Source organism: Emydura macquarii, unplaced genomic scaffold (assembly GCF_026122565.2).
Source record: "Emydura macquarii macquarii isolate MOO-44397 ecotype Brisbane River unplaced genomic scaffold, CSIRO-AGI_Emac_v2 contig_2924, whole genome shotgun sequence".
NCBI classification, from domain to species: domain Eukaryota; kingdom Metazoa; phylum Chordata; order Testudines; family Chelidae; genus Emydura; species Emydura macquarii.
Window position 1 is genome coordinate 2,169,647 of NW_027133061.1, and position 15,938 is coordinate 2,185,584.

General features: G+C 55.3%; 1 protein-coding gene across 1 annotated transcript in view; it reads right to left on the bottom strand.

Moving 5' to 3' along the window:
* The window catches only part of LOC137167432 (perilipin-2-like), a 30,022-nt gene extending 21,737 nt beyond the window's left edge, over positions 1-8,285 (bottom strand). Inside the window, exons 1-2 of the mRNA XM_067569589.1 lie at positions 7,940-8,285; positions 3,637-3,824 (exon numbers count right to left, since the gene is read on the bottom strand). Of these exons, the coding sequence (XP_067425690.1) occupies positions 3,637-3,824; positions 7,940-8,159 (408 nt within the window). The 5' untranslated portion in view covers positions 8,160-8,285. The remainder of the gene's footprint in view (positions 1-3,636; positions 3,825-7,939) is intronic.
* Positions 8,286-15,938: the final 7,653 nt, after the last annotated feature.

Below are 15,938 nucleotides of genomic sequence, written 5' to 3' on the forward strand. Positions count from 1 at the left end.
CTGGCTCCTTTGCTTTGTGCGGTGGGGTAGGGAGTGGGGGCCGCTCTCTTTGCAAGCTACCACGCCACGAGGGACCTAGTTTGTTCTCCTGAAAGCCTCAAATGGTAGCAAAGAGCCCTCACGTTAAGAGCCTCATGCTCCCGGCAGTGCCTTCCCACGCTAGCGCGTCAATTTCCTGGCAAAGAGAGACAGTTTGCTCATTTAAGAGTAATGTCCTGAGGAAGAGGGCTTCCTCCCTTCCCCCTCCAGATCCCTGGCCCGGACTTTAACAACCCTAAAACCGAGGCAACCAACCACAGCTGCTTCTTCTGGGGTTTTTACACAGTCCCAGCTTTCACACCAACCCCGCTGCATGCGGGGACCAGGCTTTGGGGGTCTAGCCTTTGCTGCCTGGAGTAACTGACCACACTTTGGCCGACAGGAGGATTTGAACCCTAGAATTTCTGCACTCAGAGCATGAGCTGCTGCCACTTGAGATAACAGACTCAGGCCTAGCAACAAGCAGCCGCAGACGGTTCATGTGGACCTGCCACTAGTGGGTGACAAAGGCTCTCCCAGCATTGGTTGTGCACACACAATCCACTAGCGAGTGAGCATTACAGTCCCCCATGCCTGCTCCATTGAGGGTGTGAAGCCGTTCTGGGCCTTGCTTGCTAGTTCCACTTGTAGCCGCTCATGCCGTTCGCTCGGGAGGTCCCCGGTTCAATCCCAGATGTGCTGGCCAAGGTGGTGACCATCCCAAATGCAGCAGTGACTGGAGCGACAGAGCGCAGAATGACCCGCCTCCGCGGAACTCCCACTAACTTGGGAAGTAGCTAGGAAAGATTCCTTCCTGGCCCATTGCCATCAGCCCCTGAAGCATGACCATGAAAGGTGACAATGTCGATGCTGTGACACTGTCTGGCATAGGAGTGACCATTTATAATATTGCTGATGCCAATATTACAGGATCGCAATAAATATCATATTCGATCTGTCATGCAAAGTACCAAGGGAAAGGTGATGGTTCCCTAACATTGATGAGCACGTTTATATGTATGTATCGGTTTTGTATCATGAGTTCTAAACATGTCTGGTGTACTTATATTTCACACCTGGGCTGTGTTTCTAGGTGACACCCCCAGACAGCACTGAGCCTGTTTAATGGCCTGTCAAGGGAACTCAAATACAGATGATTCCAGTCAAAGAACCCAGGGGCTGCACCTTCTGAGTCATGGGCGTGCACCCCCGATGCACACACGCGTGTGCACACACACGTTTGCATGCACGCCCCAACACACACTCCAGTGCGTGCACCCCACCTGACCGACACACACCGTAGTGCGTGCACCCCAGCACGCACACGTGTGCGTTCACATGTATGTACACACACTCCCACGCACCTACACGCTGACAAGCATGTGCGCGCACTGCCGTGCACAAACACACGTTGCCACACATGCACACAGGTGCAAATCCCCCTCCTTTCTGGGCTTCGGGAAGCAACAACAAAGCCAGCCTCTCTCCCGGCTCGGCGAGCCGCACCAACCTCAAAGCCCACTGTGCCAAATTACAGGCAGCCGGGCTGTCGTCAAAAGCAGGCACATTACCTGTCATCATCGTTGCAGCTCAGGGGCTGCACATGGCAGCGCACGGGGCTCCACCCCCATCCTCCTCCCCCGGCTCATGGCAACACCGAGCTGCGTCCCCCGCCGAGCCCCTGAATTTAACGAGTGCGAAGCTTGCTGTAACTTGATTGCTGCCTTTCAAAGCACCGTGTGCTCAGTACAGGCCCCTGGAGGTGGTAGGGGATGAAAAGTGCTCAGCTAATCCCTGAGGGGAAATTGCATGGCAGAGGTATGAGATCTATTATTATTTTTAGGACAAAAAGACCATGTGCATTAAGTGCGAAAGGGCGGGTTTGAGACCCCTGTGGGCTGCCCGTCCTTCGTACTGCATTTCTCTGCAGAGCAGGAAGGACGACCCAGTGGTTAGGACGCTAGCCTGCAACTTAAGAGACCCGGGCTCCATTCCATCCTCTGACACAGGCTTCCTGTGTGACCTTGGGGGGGTCAGGTGACCTAAGGATCCCAGCTGGCTTTACACACGGACGACGCTTTAAGTGACTCATGCAAGGTGAGGCCGCGGCAGACCCGGGAACTGAACCAATCCAGCGTCTTAACCACCCCTTTCTGCCCACCGCGTAACTCAGACGGTCTGTGTCCCATTCACACCACGGCCATTTTGCGGTGGGAGAGGGTTTCTCCACCCCCCACCCACCCCGGATCTGGACCGAGAACCTGCAAACTCATTTCCCCGCCACACTGGAGGATGCAAAACAGCCAAGAACCGTGCAGTGGAGGGGGAAAAGCCGAGAGGCTTTTGCATGTGCTGAATTTTCACATCAAAAGCCCTGGAGGGGAACGTACATGAGCAGTTGGAATAACGGCAGTTGTCCTAGCAGGCCGACAAAGACTTGAAGGCTGATCAAATTGCATTCAGAGAGGGTTTCATTACAACCCTTGTAAACACCCAACGGCAAATTTCCCTCATTAGGAACCCTGGCGCGATGTACAAGTCATAGCATTCCATGCAGCCGGCCAGCGCTCCTTGTAAGCACGGCTGTGATGGGCGTCCCCCCCACCCCATCCCAGTGCAAACGCCTCGTCGGGGCTCAGAAGCCCTCGATTCATTGAGATCGCAACAGGGGTGGGGGATGGCACGACTCAGGTTCGCTCCTGCCGGGCGCAGGGAAAAGAACCTGCCCCCACGGGCTTCGAGCGATTCCTTTGTGAGCCCTTGCCCAGAGCGGGCAGAGTCTGCACAGAGCTGCCGCAGGCCGCTGGGTGGAACAGCTGGACGGCAGAGGAGCCGTGGATTTTTCTGGACCCAGCACATCCAGGAGTTTTTGTGCTGCCCCAAAAGGTGCCCCATCAAACCCAGCGGCAGGAACCGCGGTGATTTACAGAGGCAGGGAAGGATTCAAAGCCTTATTTTGTCACATCCACATTCGAAGCAATGAGATCCTGCATCTGTCCAGCCAGCCAGCCTCGCGAGGTGAAGGGACTGACCTGAACGATTCAAAGCACTGCCTTTCCCCTCCTCTTCACGTGGGGACACCCCTTGCCCAATGCCACAGGCTGCAAAGGAACTTGACCCTAGTCCAGTTCCTCACCCATAGCCCCCTGCCTCTCACACATGGCAAGGCCAAAAACCTTGGTCACGGCACCAGGAAGGCAGCCAGGTCAGTTGGGAAGGGCACTGGACTGGGAGCCAGGAGCCCTGGGCTTCTCTTCATGGCTCTGCCACCGACCCGCTGGGTGACCTTGGACCAGTCACGTCCCCATTCTGTGCCTCGGTGTCCCCTTCCACCCTTTGTCCGTCTTGTCTACTTGGGGCAGGGACCCTTACTCTGCCTGCATGGCACAGGGCTCCTAGTCTCTAGGGACAATCACCCCTGGCTCTCCCTCAGCTGTCTTGCTAACAGCTCACCTGCTGTCTTATTCTGCTCACGAACCTAACCCCCGACATCAGCGCCACAGCAGACAATGGGAAGCAGCCCGAAAGGGGCCATCGCAGAACGGGGGGGTTCCCGCGTGTCCTACGGCAATTGGGGATCCCATGGCTACCCCCCACGGTAATAAATCCATACCGTACCACCACAGCAAACTCCAGCAGCTGGCTGAGGACCCGGCGCATCAGTCTCCATAATCCCTCGGCATACGACCACGCGCTCCAGTACACGCGCCTGGCGGAGGTGGAAATCAGACGCTGCAGACGCCCCGCATAGGTCCGCTCGCTTTCCAGAATCTGCTCCATGCCCCTGGGGCTTGACACCAGCCGTCCTGTTTTGGGGTGGGGGGGGAAGAGAGAGGGGACGGACAACGGGACAGAAGGTGAGACTGGTGGGGAGGAGGATGGGCAAAGGTTCCCAAAGAGACGTGTGCCCCGTGAAAATGAGGCATAACCCGATGGGGCTAGGGGCAGGCACACCACTGCCCTCTACAATGCCATGAGCTACTTTGAAAGCGGCAGAAGAATCCCAAGCCATCCTCTTCCCCTTGTCCCACCAGCAGGAGAAGGGAAAAAATAGCGTCCAACGTCCGTGATTACCTGATGGCTGAAAGACTTGCGGGAACAGACGTCACCCTGCCGTTCGTGGGTCCAGCACCCCTTCCCTCCCGCCCCCCGTGCAGCCTGGCCGTCGGGCCCGCAGCAGATTAAGAAAAGCCGGGAGAAGCTGCAGACTGAGTGCAGAGAAGGCAGGTTACATTTTACGTGAGGCATTTGGAGATCTGCGGGTGGAACGCGCTCCAGGAGGGCCCGGGGCCGATTACGGTTATATCTGAAAGCTGTGCCAATGGCAAAGAAAAACCGCAGAAGCTGGGGGAGATGCCGAGCCCGGCATGTCAGCCCACAGGCCTGTGTCCCAGACATCCCCTCACCCCGCGCCAGCATCCTCCCAAGAACCAGGCTTCCCAGGAGCAATTTCTAATTGCACCTGATCCAAACAGCAGCCTTGGGCTCCCTGACGACAACCGGCTCCCCGGAAAGAAGTAGCTGCTCTAGGAAGCGCTGGCATCTCTCGCGAACGCACCAGCTGAATCTTGAAACACGGCCCGGTGCTTACAGCTCAGAACCGTCCCGTGGAAATCAAACTAGGCGATGCTGCCTTGGCCCTGACCCACAATCCGCACCTCTCTCTGACTGAGCGGTTGGCTGGCCTTTTATCCCATGGCTGGGTGACCTGCATGCCCTCCCCGATCTCTGGCCTCAGACCCCTCACCTGGGGAGGCAGCTGATTGGTCACCAGTGGGACCAACTCTTATCCTGTGCCAAAGGCCAGCCACCCTGTGCTGGTGAAGGGCGCTGGCTTGCCAGCCCGGGAAAGGGGCAGTCTTTAGCCACGGAGCAGGAGCAGGAGCAGCACAGGTAGTAGGCAGGGAAAACTCTTTTCCCCAGCTGTGGAAGGAAGGTCTCTAGCCCTGAAAAGGGTCATTCTACTAAGGGCTTGTCTGCAGGGGGGGAAGTGACCGGAACAGCTGTTCCAGAATAGCTCCCGGTGTGCACGCTCTGTTCTGGCACAAAGGGGATTGCATGCCGGAACACTGACTCAGCACACTCATTATTCCAGAATCAAGTGACTTGTTCAGGACTAGTGTGTCCACAGGGGGGCGGTTCTGGAACAGCTATGCCAGTCAACTTTCCTGAGAAGAGAAGCCCAAAGTGTCAGTTACTGAGGTCATCAACCTCGGGTCTTTTAAGAGTTGTTGTCCATCTGTTTAACCGCAGTCAAACCAGACCCCGGCGTTCATTCTCAGATCTTGTCTACACTACTGAGGGCTGGCATGCCCCATAGGAAACCTGCCCCTAGGGCGTGGACCCCTACCCATAGGGACTCTAACCCTAGCCCCAAGTCCCCTACCCATGGAACCCCTAACCCTGGGGCGAGGACCCCTACCCACACGAACCCTAACCCTGGCCCCAAATCCCCCACCCAAGTGGCAATGTATGCCTGCAAAAGGAGTGATTCTGCTGGCGTAGCTACACCACCTCCCCGAATGACATTATCTATGCTGAAAGCAGCACGCTTCTGTGGGTATGGTTGTGTCTACACTGCGGCTCTTGCAGGCATAGCTATGCTGGCTTGGGGAGGTGGATTTGGTACACTCCTAACCGAATCTTTGCCTTGTACACCATGCCTCAGGCAAACCACATCAGCAGAGACAGGCCTGAATCAGAACTCCTGCTCCAATGGAAAGCTGCGTGTCATAGCTAGCCCTTATGTCTACACTGGCGCCAAACCCAGACCCTAGATCCAGATCCCCCTCCCAAGACGGTAGCGGTGAAAGTCGGGATCCTGCTTCTCAAATTCCCAGCCTGAGTTGATCTCTAAGTTGGGGTGACCCCTGAAGATTTGTCGTGAAAGGCAGCGAACGAGGGGTTTCAGAGGGACTATCGAGATCGTGTCTGCAGGGAGGGATCCAGAAGGAGACAAAGCCGGGCTGTCCAGGGGCCTGGCTGATGTGGGTTTCCCCAGCACAGGGGGATTCCGTGACCCCCATCACTGGGGGGGTTGAGAACTCAAACTCGAGGGCGGCAGGTGCTCGCTGCAGAGCGACAGCGGGACTTAGGGGAGGCACCGTGCTGCGGCAGAGGGAAGGCCCAGGGACGGGATGTTTAGACAGAGCAGAATGTTGGAGAAATGCTGCGAAGCAGAATTCTGCTCCGGGTCACTGAGCAGCAAAGGCCGAGCCCCGCGAGGGGCAGCGAGTCGCCTTTGTCTGCGCCAATCCCCGGGCCAAGCGCTCCAGGGTGTGTAGGGGCTTTTGATCAGCGGAATTGCTGTCAACAGTCACGGTGCGCAGCTCAGCGCTCGCGTGCAGCCCTGCGATAACAAAGCAGGGTGTGCAACCCTACAATAACAAACCAGGATGTGCAGCCAAACCCCCACAACAACAAAGCAGGGTGTGCAACCCTACAATAACAAACCAGGATGTGCAGTCTAGCCCCATGGGCAACCGTGCAATAACAAACCAATATGGGCAACCCTACGATAACAGCCCAGGGTGTGCAGCCTCATGCTTACAAAAATCTCCCTGCAGTAACAAAGGCTACGCAGCCCCACCACTCACCAGTAACCCTAAAACAACAAACCCTTCCTCAGCGACCTGGCCTGAATAAGCCAGCGCGTGCGGCCCAGCTTCCCCAGCAGCCCAGCTCATGCCTTGAGCTCTGGCCGCGCCCAGTTCCATCCCGGACGCGTCACAGGCGCAGTGCAGGAGCGAGGCGTGGGGGCTGGATCCCGCCCCCGCGTCCCTGGGTGGTGGCGGGGCGCTAAGGGATAACCACCTGCCTTTGGGCGCTCACGCGCTCCGAGGGGGTTGCTGCGCACAGCCTGCCAGACCGACCAGGCCTGGCCAGCTCGCTACGTGCCAGAGCCCATGCAGCCGCAGAGGGAGTGCAGCGGGGGGGAGGGTGTTTGCAGAGCATCACCAAGCCCAGGGGACATTGGGAACGACAGCACGACTCCCCCGACCAGCACGTCCGCACCGAGGGCAGGCAGCAGAACGGACACGCCGCCGGGATCACCTGCTCCCTGCACAGGCCGGTGGGGGCTGGCGTGCGTGGGGGTGGGGGGGTTGAGTGGTTAGAGCAGGGGGGGCTGGGAGTCAGGATGCCTGGGTTCCATCCCCAGTGCAGGGCGGGGAGCGTGGGCTAGTGAGTAGCGCTCCAAGTACCTTCTGAATTGGCCAAAGCTCAAGCTGTGCCAGAGGCAACGTGTGGGCTGCCTCGGGGAATCGGGGCTTTGCCATCCCTTCCCGCTTCTGAACACTGGCAGAACCGTGAGTCACGCTGGCCACCTGCTGCTAGCATGCACTGGGAACCAAGGAGGCGGCGAGGGGAGAGGGGCGGTGTGAAAGCGGGAACCTCAACAATGAAGCTGCTGGAGGAGGGGTCTGGTGGGATCCCCAATATCTCAGCTAAATTCCAAAGGGCATCCCTATATTCTGCCTCATCCCTTTCTGCCACTTCTTCAATAAACTGTTGCTGTGTGGCTATTCAAAGTCTGCCATGCTCCACTCCAGAGCTGGCTGCATTTCAGCATTGGGTGAGAGATCCCTGGGCAAAGTCGCTATGTGGCTGTTAACCAGCTGCCACACTCCACCCCAGAGGTGGCTGCATGCTGGTGGCGAGTAAAGGAATTCCTTCGCGTGCTTTGAGATGAGCAGCACTAAAGAAACGGGAGATACTATTATCGACTCTCTAATTGAGGGACTCGGAGTCAGGACTCCTGGGTTCTATTCTTCACTCTGCCACAGGCTCATGGGAGGACCTTGGGCAAATCACTTTCTTTGAGTTCTGTGCCCCAGTTTCCCCAGCTGGGAAGTGGAGCTAGTGACAGCGCTCCCCTACCCCCCAAGGATCTGCCTGGCCTGGGCCTATGACTCTTACTCACTCGTTTCTTCCTCCGTGGCAGGGAGATAGCGGTTCACGAGCTGCTCCGTGAGGTTCAAAGCCGCCTCGGCCCCGGGCTCCAGCACTTGTCCGATGACGCCGGCCTTCAGGAAGATGCTCACCCCCAAGACCGCGGTGCCTGTCACGTCCTCCACCGCCCCGCTGACCCTCTCCGCCAGCCGGCCCACTCGCTCCGTGGTGCTGGCCCGCAGCTGCTCCATGCTGGTGGCCAGGCGGTCTCGCAAATTCCCGAGGACCTGGGGGGCGACAGGGGCGAACTCGTATTAAGGTGGGCAGGGTCCCGCTGACACAGGGAGCACACACCAGACTGGGAAAAGCCTGGCTGCATCGTTCAGCTGGGGGCAGGGTTAAGTGTCGGGCTGTGTAAGGAGAAGAGTCACTTCGAAGCCTCCAATAGCAGCAGGGGGTACAAGGAAGAGGACGGGGTGTACGTGTGGGGGGAGGGTAAACAGTGCAGTGCGTTCGGGGGGCGGAGTGCAGGTAAATAGGGGTGTACGTGTGGGGGGGAGGGGAGTTTGGCACAGGTTTCAGGTGCAGGGAGGGGTCCGGCCAGGGTGAATTCAAGGCTGGGGGGCGTGCGGGGGAAGGGAGTCCCGGCCTGGCCGGAGGATGGGCACGGTGGGGGCTGGGGGAGCAGGTGCTCCCAGACTAAGTGGGGAGCAGGCTCTGCGTTGCCGCGGAGGACATGGAGCCTGGGCACTGCAACCCGAGCTAGGCACAGAGCTACAGGCAACCCGTGCAGCCGGGGCCGGGAGCAGGGGAACCAAGCGCTCTGCTCGGCCGGCAGGGCCCCGGCCTCTCCCTATCTCCCAGCAGCCATGGGGAGAGGAGATCCCTGCAAAGACCTCCTCTGCCTTTCGGGCCCCCCGCCCAGCAATGGCTTTGGGCTGCAAAGCGTGGGCTGGTGGCACCCTCTGGTGGCAATGCCACGTACGGCAGGTGCGCATGCCAGCTGGAAACGTGCTTTGGGGGGACCATCCTGGCACCGTGACATCCGCCAGCTCTTTAGGCCCGAGATGGGCCCATCGCGGTCGGGGCGGTCTGTATGGCAGCAGGCCGGCCCGCCTCTTCTCTGTCCGCGCAGTCAAGCCTATTAACGCCTTTTGTACATACATCAAAAGCACAGGAGTGCAAGCAAGAATGCAATCAGCACTTCTGAGAGCCCCAGATTAGGGGGCGCCTCCCTTGGGGCCCGCCCTTGGAGATCTCCAAGTGGTAGGCACGCATGAACCGACGGAGACTCACCATCTCCCAGTAGGGAGGGCAAGAGATTATCCCTGTTGTGTAGATGGGGAAACTGAGTCACAGAGCTGGGACATGAGTCTCCCAAGGCTACACAGCTGGTCAGTGGCAGAGCTGGGAATAGAGACCAGGAGTCCTGACTTTCAGCTCCCTTTCTCTAACCCTTATACCCTACTCCAGCCCCAGAGCCCTGAACAGAATCACAAGGGATGACTGGGAAAACAGGACGGTTTGTGGTTGTTCTCTCAGTCATGTCATGCACAACAGCACATGGGGAGCCTCCATCAGACCTCAAAGCACAACCCCGCCCCAGCAATGGGTTACCAAAGGCCTCTTACCTCATCCGCTGGCTGATCCAGAACGGGGAATCTTGCCTCCAGCTCATCCACGCCTCTCAGGGTGAAGCTATTAAGCGCAGCCACTAGACAAGAGAAAAGGAAAAGCCGCCTGCACACGTTGCCTGGGCCGTCTGCCAGGCACCCACACCTAGGGCTCAGGGGGGTTCTGGCCTATGGAGGATGGGCTGGGAAAGTCTGAGAAGTCCGGATCCAAATCTGAGTTCGGGTTTCAAGTTAGGGCTGGTGGAAACTTTCCGCCAAGACTGGTTGCCGCTGGAAAACGGGGCTATTGACTAAACTCAGTTTTTCACAAAAATTGTTTCCCTGCAGCAGAAAACTTCAATTCTGCCAAAACACCAAATGTCCCCAAACCAAAATATTTCCAGTCTGAAGTGCTGCTGTGGTACCTCCTGGGGGTGCCCCAGGCTTCCATTCTCCTCTCGGAGAGAGGCTCTCCCGTCAGACTTCATTTCCCATGATGCACTGCCTTTCCTCGAAAAGAGGGGACACAGTAGTGCATCTTGGGAGCTTGTAGGCTGGCCAGGGAGCCTTGCCTATAAGGAGAATGGAGGCATCCAAACATTCACTTAATAATTTGCTGCTTCAATAAATATTCCTGCCACTAAAAGCTCATCCTGGAGAGTATTTGCACGAAGTGAGCACAAAAGGGGCATGGGATTAGGGTAGTGTGTTGACCTGAAGCACCCCCAACCTTGTGAGCAGGGTTCTAGTCTGCTAGGAAAGTGTTAAGGGTATTTACTGACTTGCTGGTGCAGGTAAGTCATTCCCCTACTTGGACAGAAGGGAGCTGGGAGTGGCTTTTTGGGGAAAGAGGATCTTGAATGTGGGCTGAGTAGTCCTGTGGGAGGAACTTTCGAAGCAACCAAGCCTGGGGAGAAGATTTGAGCTGAACTTGGTTATCTTGCTGCTGCTTGGTTTGTTACAGAAGGTCAAGCCCGGTGAGGGAGTGGATTTGGACTCTGTGGGAAGGGTAGATTTTGTAGAACAGGTTGGGATTGGTGGCTGGAATCGTGCAATGCTTGGGTGCCAGTTTGGCTTGGCTCCAGAAGTGGAAATATGAAGAGAGGGCAAAGAAAGGCCATTCCTGAGCCACAGCCAGTCTGACCAGTCCTAGCAACATCACACAGAGAGCCTCGCTCCCTGGTCGTACTCACATGGGACCTCTGCCCTCCTCAGGACCGGAGTGGCTGCCATCGCTGCCACCCCCACCACGGTGCTCGCGCTGCGCTCCGCCACACCGCAGAGGAAACCCACCAGGGGGTTGGCTCCTTTTATGTCCCTGTAGGTGATCACAGCGATCTGATAGGCCGAGTTGAGCAGAGGGATGCTGGCTAGGCGGGCCAAGGTGTTGCTCTGGAGAGGAGAAGAACGGGGCTGGCGTGAGCCCGGCTTGCTGGCGAGCATCTGAACAGAAGCATTTCAGTGCTGCCGCCTTCAGGCCTGACTCACAGTCACCCAAGAGCGTGGCACCTGCTAAGCGCAGCCCTTAAAGTCGCCCTAACAAAGTCAACCTTCACTGGCTTCCAGGGTGTCAAAGACATCTCTTGTCCTCCCATTCAAAGCCCTACGCAGCCCCCCGCATACAATGGGAGTCAATAAAGGGTGCTGTTGCCATGCACTCTTACAAGTTCAAGGTCACTGAATGTACAGGTAGCTATAGATCCTGGATGAACTGCTGTGCTGATAATTGGGGGGCAGTTCCTTTTTGACCTCTGCCCCCCGCCTAAGTCTCTAGGACAATCATTTTTTGGTGCAGAATTGCTGTCTCTAGGTTTTACCCCTCACCTGCTTTACAAATGCCATTTCACTGAACGTAGAGGCAGCTAGATCTTGGAGGAAACGCGACGTTAACATTTGTGGTCGTGTTTTGGTTTTAAACCTCTTCCTTGTCTGAGTCTCCATGACAATCAGTTGCAGAACGGTGCCTACAGGTTCCACCCACTCCAGCAACCCCCACCCCACCCCCGCAAAATTATACACATTGGTGAATACATCCCAGAATCCTTTGCACTGGTTGAACTTGCTGCCCCCCTTGGGACAGACCCTGAAAGCCCTTAAACAGGAAAGGTTCCCACTGACTTAATACATCAGATCATTAGGGCAAGGAGATTAAAAAAAAAAAGAAATCACAGCTGCCGCCCCAGCCTGCTCAAACTCCAGCTGCCCCACAACCGCCTGGCAGGATGACACAAGATTCATGGAGTATCTTCCATTGCAAGATTCTCAGAGAAGAGCACTACAAAAGGTGACCGTGACCGTGTATGGTGGAACAAAATAGGTGCCCCCCAGCGTGGTAATAAGCTTGGAACTCATTCTTTTGGGGGAGACTCTCAAAGCTTTGCAAATTTTGATCAACCAGGTCTCGGGGGGGTGCACAGATGTGCTGCTCATTTTATAGGTGGAGCAAGCAAAGTGCCCCAAATTTAACTGAGCCAGAATTGGAGCCAAGAATAGAAACGTGGAGTCCTGGATCCCAGTCCTGTGCGCAGACCACATCTTGCCTTCTGATCGTTACCTACTGCCGTCAGCTGGCCTGGAAAATGACGGCAGGTCAGTCAGGTACAGAACTGAGGAATCCTGATTCCTGGCGTCCTGCTCTAAAAAACCTCACCGCACTCCTTATGGCATATTTGTGATTGGCATTAAAGAATTGCTGACACCTTCTGAAAAGCCACCTAGCAACAAATCTGCTGACACTGTCTATGTTCTGGATGTCTTGTCTCCCGAATACTTTACAGGGACATTGGATGTAAACTAGATTTTGTCGCCTCTGCTCCTGGCTCTTGGAACCAGACCTGTCAGGTTTCCAACAACACCCGACCAGGAGACGCAGCTCAGCTAAATTCTGTCCTCACTTACATCTATCCCCAAGCATAAGTGAGGACAAAATGCGCCCCTGTGACACTGTGTATGTGTGGGCCAAGGAGAAGAATGAGCAGGTCAGATCTCAGCTTGTTGGCCAACGCCCATGTAAATGCATTTAGGGATCAGTACAAACCACGTAGGATGTGATGGAAACACAGGCAGGGTGGGGGAGATCCTCACCTGGTGTACACTGGCAGAGAAGCCAGCTCAGTCATGGTCATTTATAGCACTGAGGTTCTGTCCCAAAGCCTTCGGAATCAAATGCTCTGCAGAGCTTGGAGGCAGCTTTTTGCTCTGCCTATGCAGCGCCTAGCACAACGGAGTCCTGGGCCACGCGTGGGGCTCCTTCGTGCTCCCCTAATAAACCTACTCAATAAAAATGAGTAATTCCAGGGGGAGCAGCCATGCAATGTTTCTGCTTAACGTAACCAAAGGCAGAAACATACAGTCTATCCGGCACAGCCTCCAGCATGCCTGCCCGAATCTGATGCTCAGGCGTAAGAGAATGAGCCTGATTCAATCTACTTACGTTCTTGAAAGCCATGCTTCCGGATCAGCGAGTCCTGGGGAATGGAGAACGCTGGAGTGGAATCAGCTGCCCTGTGCTCTTCTCTCTAGAAGCCAATCAGTGGGGAAAAGATTTCCACTGAGCAGCTTTTATACTGGAGAAGCCTCCACCCCTTTTGCATGTAACGGCTTTAATTGATTGTTGAGCGGAATTCCAGCCTTAATGAAGATTAATAGACTGGATCGGATTAGCCCAGGGCCACATTCATATTTGTAAACAGTTGGGGGGGGGGAACCCCAACATCCAGTCTCAAGAGTCTTGTTCAGTACAAAGTTCTCAGAGACGAATGCCACAAAAGGTACCCATGGGTGGTGGAACACGGCATCCCACGGAAAGTCTGGTGCCCTGCACTTGAAACTCAACTTTTGCCAGTGAGAAAAACTTGCAAACCCCATCAAAGCCTGGTTCCAAATGGATCCCCGGAGCAACGTGTGGCTTCTTGATGAAAACCAGGGGGTGGGTGGCAGAATTTCACAAGGGGCTTTTCTGGACAAACACAATGGAAAGCTGGAGAGTGAATCTACCCCGCACTTAGGGTACATCTGCACTGCAAGTGGGAGGTGTCATAGCAGCACGCCTAGGCACACCCATGCCAGCGTCCATTTGCTAGCGTGGCTAAGCGCAGTAAACATCGTCGCACAAGCTTCAGCATGGGCTAGTAACCCGCGTACAAGCCCAGGTTTCCAGCAAGCTTATACTCTGGCGACTAGCCACATGCTACACCACCATTGTTACCCTGTGCTACCATCACACCTCCTCTTGCCGTGTAGACGTACCCTGAGCGCGCAGTAGGCAAATGAGAAGTAGATTTACATCCTGCTTGCCACGAAGGAAGTATTTGTATAGCCAAGTCTTAGAAGCCCGACGAGTGAAATCCGCAGTAGCCCAAAACCTAGAGAAGGGCTTTTGCTCATGGAGGAACAGATCTCAAGGGACAGATCTCAAGGATCGTAAATAACTCTGATATGGTGGAGTTCAGAGCTGGATCTGAACCGGTTTCTCTCTCTGTAAAGGGCTAGCTCAAAACTTCGCATCTGGTTCCACCAACTATTATAAACAGAGCTTCACGCTCCCACATCCAGGCTCCATCATGTAACCGTGTAGGAACCAAGCAGGTATTGGAGCAGCACATTTGTCCTTCTTCGGAGCATCCTTCAAAAGGAGTGATGTCTCTTGATAAGCGCCAATAAAGCGAGTGCTTAGCACGACTTGTTTGTTGCGTCTCATAATATCACCCCCCACGAAACAAGCCGCCCTTTATGACGAAAGAGGAGGAAAGCATCAGGTCCGGTCTACATCTAAAACTTCAGCCGAGCCTAGCTCCATCGCTCCTCGCTGTGAAAAAGTTCATGCCCCGTGTGACGCAGTTAAGTCGACCTAACCCGCAGTGTAGGTAAACCTAGCTTCATGGAAGAATTCTTCCATTGACCTAGCTACGGCCCCTGAGAGAGGTGCATTACCTGCACGGATGGAAAACTCTGCCAACGTAGGAAGCACCTGCACTACTTCGCTGTGCCATGGCAGCGTACACATACCTTCAGTTAACATAAAGAGCAGAGCATCAAATACATCAGAAGTGATACACAGGGCTAGATTTATATGCAACCAGATAAAAGCCCATTACCATTTTCTCTGCGCACACAGCTGTGTATAAGATGGAAAGCTGAATAGAACATGGGGTCAGAGTCCCCCCACTTCCACGCAGAGAACCCCACAATGAGGCAGGGGAGGGACAGGAGGCTTCATTTCTGCCTAGCACAAAGAATAACCGGATTCCTGACCCTTTTTTAGTTTGTTTGTTTGAAATGGGAGATGAGTCCTGACACACGGTCATGTGAACTCAATGAGTTCCAGAGGTTAGCACTCACCACCGTGGCAAATCCCTCGTTGGGGTCATCGCTTTTTATTTACAGAGATGTCGAAGCCACGGGAAAGCTGCAAAACAGCCTAATTAGAAATGCATTCAGGGCGACGCCCGGCGGAACGCTGGGAAAACCGGCTTGTTATTTTGTGGGCTCATTCACCTATTGGCCAATCGTTTTTGAACCGTACCCTACTTATTTGGGGATAAAGCTGGACTGCTCTGGGTCTTTTCAACACATGGAGAAGACACGAGCTAAAATCCAGTCCAGAGTCACACACCCCTCGTCAGGCTTGCTGGCAACTCGTGGGGCGCTAGTGCTGCAACCATCTATCAATGCCCGAATCGTTGTGCCTGCTGAACGCCGTGCAGCCGCTTGGGGCTCCAGTCGTCATGGTGCCAAGTTGGACTCCACGATCAATGCTGCCCTTCGTCTCATCACTGGTGGGACCCAGACAACTCCAGTCTCCGTCTGCTGCTCCTGGCTGGCGTTGCTTCCCCCGTGGTGAGGCAGGAAGGCGGGGGTCTGGCCCATTACTGCGCACAGCCACCTGTCAGGACAGCTTATTTCACAATGTCAACTCAAAGCCACATCAAAACCGCCGGCTAAAATCAAGACGCCTCTTTGCTGAAATAGTTGAGCATCTCAGGCAGTACACCGGACGTGACCTTTCTAAGGAACAGTGGAATAGGGGCGAGTGCTGCTCCTGGTCCAGTGCCTTACCCATTGGGCATGCTCTGGCATCTGGCTTCTATCACCGGTCTGCCACGGACTTGCTATAGTCGCGAGCAAGTCACTTCCCTTCTCATGGCTTCGTGCGCCTCTCTCTCGTTCTCACGAGTTCCAGCCCAGTGTCCAATCTGCCGGACCATGCCGCCTTTGCGGCATAAGCGTGAAGTCTGATCATCTCTGCCAGGGGAGGACTTTTAGCTATAACTCGCCTAAGATCTATGAATAGCAAATTTTTTGCCTTGGGAATGCACTAAACTGTACGTATGACCAAACCGTGCTCCCAACTGGAACTCTGTTATAGTCGTTCCAACCCTCCGTGCCCTTGTAAGTTACATTAAGAGACACAAAACC